This window comes from Notothenia rossii (assembly GCF_949606895.1).
Source record: "Notothenia rossii genome assembly, chromosome: 3".
NCBI lineage: Eukaryota > Metazoa > Chordata > Actinopteri > Perciformes > Nototheniidae > Notothenia > Notothenia rossii.
The window spans coordinates 3,245,596-3,252,634 of record NC_136901.1 but is presented as its reverse complement, the minus strand read 5'-3'; the positions used below and the strand labels follow the sequence as shown (position 1 = coordinate 3,252,634).

Here is a 7,039-nt window from a genome sequence, read left to right as displayed (position 1 = left end):
AACATGTAAGAAGTAGAAAGTACAGGTATTTGTGTTCAACATGTAAGAAGTAGAAAGTACAGGTATTTGTGTTCAACATGTAAGAAGTAGAAAGTACAGGTATTTGAGTTCAACATGTAAGAAGTAGAAAGTACAGGTATTTGAGTTCAACATGTAAGAAGTAGAAAGTACAGGTATTTGAGTTCAACATGTAAGAAGTAGAAAGTACAGGTATTTGTGTTCAACATGTAAGAAGTAGAAAGTACAGGTATTTGAGTTCAACATGTAAGAAGTAGAAAGTACAGGTATTTGAGTTCAACATGTGAGAAGTAGAAAGTACAGGTATTTGTGTTCAACATGTAAGAAGTAGAAAGTACAGGTATTTGAGTTCAACATGTAAGAAGTAGAAAGTACAGGTATTTGTGTTCAACATGTGAGAAGTAGAAAGTACAGGTATTTGTGTTCAACATGTAAGAAGTAGAAAGTACAGGTATTTGAGTTCAACATGTAAGAAGTAGAAAGTACAGGTATTTGTGTTCAACATGTAAGAAGTAGAAAGTACAGGTATTTGAGTTCAACATGTAAGAAGTAGAAAGTACAGGTATTTGTGTTCAACATGTGAGAAGTAGAAAGTACAGGTATTTGTGTTCAACATGTAAGAAGTAGAAAGTACAGGTATTTGAGTTCAACATGTAAGAAGTAGAAAGTACAGGTATTTGAGTTCAACATGTAAGAAGTAGAAAGTACAGGTATTTGTGTTCAACATGTAAGAAGTAGAAAGTACAGGTATTTGAGTTCAACATGTAAGAAGTAGAAAGTACAGGTATTTGTGTTCAACATGGAAGAAGTAGAAAGTACAGGTATTTGAGTTCAACATGTAAGAAGTAGAAAGTACAGGTATTAGTGTTCAAAATGTAAGAAGTAGAAAGTACAGGTATTTGAGTTCAACATGTAAGAAGTAGAAAGTACAGGTATTTGGGTTCAAAATGTAAGAAGTCAAATTTAAAAGTCGTCAGAAAAATAAAAAGTTACAGTAACAAAGTATTTGTACTCCGTCTGAATAATGCTCGTCAGATGCATAAACACCAATTTGTTGCTTGCTCTTTTCACTCAACCTGCCAATCAGAAATAACGCTGCCTCACATTTCATCTTTGCCTTTGTCATGTGGAGAATCGTATTATCCGTGGCTAAATAAGAAAGCGCAGCCTTCGGGTGAGATGGTTGCCAAGTTTCTCCTGGAAAGTGATCAGAGCCTTTCTTACATCCAGAGAGATGCCTTTTTTAACAGCAGACGACTGTAGACTATATGCTTTAAGCTTTGTATCTATATCGGTGCTTACAGAGATTACACAATTTGTTTTTGTGAGTCAACAAGTAGAGCTGAAGCCGTTCTTTCATCTGCAATGTGAGACATGTGGAGTAAACTCACCATCTGTTGGATATTTCCACCTTTGTTGTGTTGATCAGATACTCAATCGATTGTGTTCGTAGGGCTTTTTTTCCCCCATCGTTCAACTTAACAGAAGGACAGGAGTCGAAGTAAACATGCCACGCATTCAGAGCAACACAGGGAGAACGCACAGAACATGTATCAACGTTTATTGCAACTTATATATATATATTTTTAGTCAATGTATTGAACATTATTAGCTTTGTTCGTTGTCCTCGCTTCCAGGAGAGAAGCTTGGAATAAAGAGACCAATGGAGTCTCTGGCATAAGGTTCAAATGGGTACTTTAATTAAATGGCGCGGTAATGTAACAAACAGAGGATGGTTCTGAGAAAACGGAGGAGAGGAGAGAGAGCCAAACACGCACGTCGGCTCGTTATGTATCCTCCGTTGGCTCCTCCTCATGTGCCGGTTGGCCTAGCAGGGGGTCCGCCCACCTCGGTCTTCAATGTCCGTTATTGCGCATAACAGAGGATTCAGACATTGTACATTCAATACATAACTGAACACGCCTTTTCTCCTCATACTCTCTTTCATTACTTTTTATTTAATGCATTTTAATAGCCGCTGTCACTACCCGATCCGTACCCCTGCCCGATCTGTACTGCGCATGTGCGAGAACTCCGGACGGCAAACCAGGAAGGACACTTGACACAGTGGCTTTTGGCAAAGCTGAAAAAGAAACGAGAGAGAGATGAGTTATTGTTATTAAAACGTGACTTCACTTTTATTTAACAACTTTTTTATGGCTTTCTTTTATTTAGGGTTAAGTACATTGTCAGAATAAGTGAGAAATGGATTTAACTTCTGTTAGACAGCTATATATATTTCAGCTTTGCCAAAAGCCAATGTGTCAAGTGTCCTTCCTGGGTTGCCGTCCGGACGGATCGGGTAGTGACCATAGTGATGGTGACAGCCATAGATATATATATGTATGGTGACAGCCGCAATCGTTGTCATGGGAGCCTGCCTGCAGACCTCCACTCTCAGGACAGTTCCGGTGCAGACTGCACTCTCAGGTTACAATAGATATATATAAACCATAGACTGTATTGACTCACCCGCGCTGCTGGCCAATGGAGACCGACGTTGCCACATGGCCGCCATCTTGCTACAGGCAGTGCTCTCATTCATAACATTATGGTTTACTATTTAAATAACCATAGCTTGCTCAATTTTCAACCAATTTTCAAACGGTTTGGTTTTTTATAAAGATCAAAGATGTAGTTATGATACTGCATACTTATAATCATGGACTTTCTTATGAAAATAACATTAAGCAGATAAAGCAATAGCTATACACACACACACAAGGTATTTATATTAAATATTTGCCGGTGTATATATTTCCTTCTTTTTTTTTTTATGTTGTTAATATTTAAAATAAATTATAAAATTAAAATATATTTATACTTTATATATAAAAATCGGTCTCATGTTACCACTCTGTAAGCCAAGAGTTGTTAATTTAGCAATGCCTTAGCTTGAAGAACAGGGACACAACTAATGACAATAGCATATGGTGGTATATTATTTAGATATTCACACCTTTATCAGAAGAACCAAACCAACATAAAATGAGCTCACAGACAGTATAGGTCCTGGCCAGTTCTGTCTCATTTATCACAATAATTTTTGACATCAGATCTTCATATCGTCCTAGTTTTGTATGTAGTTTTTAGATTTGTAAACAACAGCCCAAGAATAATATAAACTGTGTCCTTCTGTAGTCCATTTACTGTTGTTTGTCTTGTCTTTCCCCGGCTGATATCTCACTAAATCCACTGTTTTAATTGTTCCCTATACTGCCCCTATGCCCCTGTAAGGTGTCCTTGGGTGTTATGAAAGGCAGCCCCCCAAAATAAATGTATTATTATTAAGAAGAACAACTTGGTGTGGTGTGGAGGGGATGTAGGAAGCAGGGGCAGGTGGGGGGAGATGGGGCTTCAAGGTTATTTGTTTTAAATGTGTCTTGGAGATAAGGACCAGCTGCACACAATAAAATACAGTATAACACAAAACCAATAAGACACACGGTGACACATGGCCCACCAACAATCAATCATCGTCCAGCCTCAGCTTTGGTATTCTTTCACAACCATTTTATGGGTTTATTCGACAGACTGAGCAAACATGAACATATGTGGGGAACATAGTGCTGCGTATCAGGGCTGCAAAGTGCAGAAAAAGGCAAAGGAGGTAGAGAGATACAAAGTTTCATATGCTGAAGCAACAGAAAAGAAAAAACACCAAACGGACACAAGAGATACCCGACACTTTAGTCTAAAAAGAAAGGGTCTGGTTCAACCTCCGTTCACTGTCCAGCTGCAGGTGGAGAGGGGGGGTGGGGTTATCTGTCTGTCCAGCTGCAGGTGGAGAGGGGGGGGGGTGGGGTTAACAGCCTGTCCAGCTGCAGGTGGAGAGGGGGGGGGGGGGTGGGGTTAACAGCCTGTCCAGCTGCAGGTGGAGAGGGGGGGTGGGGTTAACAGCCTGTCCAGCTGCAGGTGGAGAGGGGGGGGGGTGGGGTTAACAGCCTGTCCAGCTGCAGGTGGAGAGGGGGGGGGGGGGGGGGGTTAACAGCCTGTCCAGCTGCAGGTGGAGAGGGGGGGGGGGGGGGGGGGGGTTATCTGTCTGTCCAGCTGCAGGTGGAGAGGGGGGGTGGGGTTATCCATGATGGACAACAGCCTGTTCAGTGTCCTCCTCTCCACCACAGCTTCAAAGGGGTCCAGCTTGATGCCGATGACAGACCCAGCTTTCCTGATCAGTTTATTGATCCTGCTGGTGTCACCGGCTCTGATGCTGCCCCCCCAGCAGCAAAGCAGAGTGCACTGGCCACAACAGACCGGCAGAAGATCTCCAGCACACGTGGAAGGATCTCAGCTTCCTCAGAAAAAAGAGTCTGCTCATCCCCTTCTTATACACAGCGTCAGTGTTGATCCTCTAGTTCAGCCCGTTGTCTCAGTGCACTCCCAGGTATTTGTAGTCCTCCACAACAGCCACATCCTCTCCCAGAATGCACAGGGGTAGAGGAGACGTCCTCACCCTCCTGAAATCAATGACCATCTCTCTGGTCTCGGCCACATTCAGAATACTCACAACATTAGGCTGAGGTTCATCTTCTGCTCTTCGTGAAGTGGTTGTGCTTCTTGTTGCTTTCGGCTAAAAAAAACATAATTAAAGACATTTTGAGTGTTTAAAATGTGCTGTAATACACAACGCATTATTTATTCCTAAACTTGCAGAAAGAAAAACTAAAGTGTGACATTTAATCACATATTTATATATCAATCTTATACACCTTGAATTCTTGTTGGCCAATGATACACATACCCTTTGAAGATGAGCTGGGAAGTTGAATACTGTTGGCACAGCACCATCTTTAATCCGGACAGTCTGCCCCGTCCTGTCAAAGTCCTCACTCCTGAAGTGCTCACTGCAGAGCAGTGTCCTGCCACAGGAAACAAAACCGTCCCTTCTTAGGGCAACTTCCCACTGCAACTTCCCACTGCAACTTCCCACTGCAACTTCCCACTGCCTCCTCCTCTCTCCGCTTTTGGGAAACCTTAAAAACATGAGAAAGGTAGCCAGACATATAAATTATTGTCAACATTGTCCTCCCTTCTTTCCTTTAACATTAAGGGTAAGGACAAACATACACAACGAAATTATCATATTTTTGGGGTAATTGTATGTATGTATGTATGTAATGTATACTTTAAGAATAAGACAACCACACTAAGAGTTATACAAAAGGTGTCCAAAAGAAACATTAAATAATTGTGTAAAGAAATGGTAGCAACATATTCTAAAGAGGCTGGGTCAACATCAATCTTGCAATACTATTATCTCACATAGCCCAACTGATCCTGTGTAGCAGGACTTGTACTGTACATACATCCACTAAGTAATTAACGATTATCCTAATTATAGTCATAATATTGTCATATCTTACACGTGAAAGGTGATTCCACGGGTTATTGTTTGCAGACTGCAGCGATTAGAGCATCCGTAGGCTGCACAAAAGTCCGGCATAGTCAGGTACTTCTGTAAACACAAAGCCAGCAATTTCCTGTATCATCTAAAATGTAAGATGTGTTTAACAAGCCAAACCACTTGGAAGAAATCATGTGTAACTTAAGTTATGTTGAAAAGAAAGAGCAGTTCTGCCTCTCCCACTGGTGTAAAGTTGCTGGGTCAACTTTGTAATACTAGGTCTCACTCACAGCCTCTTGTTATTAGCCAGCTAATTAATACAACCACGGCACATACACAAAGAAAAGCTGCAATTTCAACATGTCCAAGCATCCTGTATCATAGCCATGCTAATAATGTTTATAATAAACTAAACCGTTTGTAAATCAGTCAAGATTTCAGCGATTTAAGAGTTTTTTTGTGCAGATCACTCACCTTACAACAGCTACCACAGCGCGTACCAGAGTAGCTGTTGACTGTAGCAAGATGGCGGCCGGTGAGCTACGCTGGAAAATCTCCCATGAGCCATCTAGTGTTTATATATATCTATGTCAGGACGCCTCCACTGTCAGTACAGGAAGTGACGATTCTGACGAACACGTTTTTTTTTCCCGCCCACCGAAGGACTCGTTTGATGGAAGTTTTCAAATCACAATGGAGACTCATCACGGAGGTGTTGAGTCCGCCCACCGTGCACTTTGGGTCGGCCTTGGTCAAGCCCTTTTTACCCCCCCAGCCTGGAGGAATGTAACGGCAGTTGATAGGGGACTCTGCCCGCCTCACGAGTTTCTATTTTTGGACACTTTTTTTCACTTTCCCCGCTATTTTCCCCGGTTTTATTATTATTATTATTATTTTTGGCTGTTTCACACGGTTTCTACCGGGGACATCGCCCGTCATCCATATATTAACGGATTTTGACAATTTTTGTTGGATTTTTCTCCTCTCCTCTCCTCTCACTGATCGAATGGCAAACGCGACCCACTGTCAGAGGGCCTCCGCGCCGGCCCGGCCCGGCCTAGTGCCGGTGCTCTGGCGGTCGGTTCCTCCGAACTGCGGGTTCGATTCTGATGGCCGGGAGGGTGTGCTGCGTTGGGGTGAGGGACTTCCCCCACTCTGCGTGTCTCTTCCTTCACGGGTCCCGCAGCGGGGTGGAGGTTCCCAGCTGGAACCTCCCCACCTCCGCCGCGTATGTATATATATATATATATATATATATATATGGACACCTTGTATTGTAGTTAATATCAGTACAGTATCACTTTTCATCACTTAGATTGATTGAACTGTTCTGCCCTTACTGTATCCCTATGCGTAGTTAGACAGTTAGCTATCATTTAAAAGTCCTCCAATAAAGATGCAAGGTTTTCTTTCTTGACTTTACTGTTCTTCTTTTACTTTGTAAAACTGTAACAATACAGAAATAAAACACATATAAGTATGCAGGCTTTACATAACATATAAGTAGCACTGTACAAACGACACACATACTACTATTAGGGCATCACTATTCTAGCACACGTCAGAATCGTCACTTCCTGTACTGACAGTGGAGGTGTCCTGAGAGTGGAGGTCTGCAGGCAGACCCCTCTCATCGTTGTTTACTCAAAAACGGAAGTTAAGCTTACTTGTAGTATT

General features: G+C 42.1%; 1 protein-coding gene across 1 annotated transcript; it reads right to left on the bottom strand.

Annotated features, from left to right (window-relative positions):
- Positions 1-4,037: 4,037 nt before the first annotated feature.
- LOC307034594 (THAP domain-containing protein 6-like) lies at positions 4,038-6,567 on the bottom strand. The gene is made up of 3 exons (XM_079673425.1): positions 5,382-6,567; positions 4,760-4,991; positions 4,038-4,588 (listed from the first exon to the last, which is right to left on the bottom strand). Exons 1-3 carry the CDS (start codon positions 5,459-5,461, stop codon positions 4,388-4,390), a joined length of 513 nt encoding a protein of 170 aa, XP_079529551.1. The 5' UTR covers positions 5,462-6,567; the 3' UTR covers positions 4,038-4,387.
- Between the last annotated feature and the right edge of the window lie 472 nt (positions 6,568-7,039).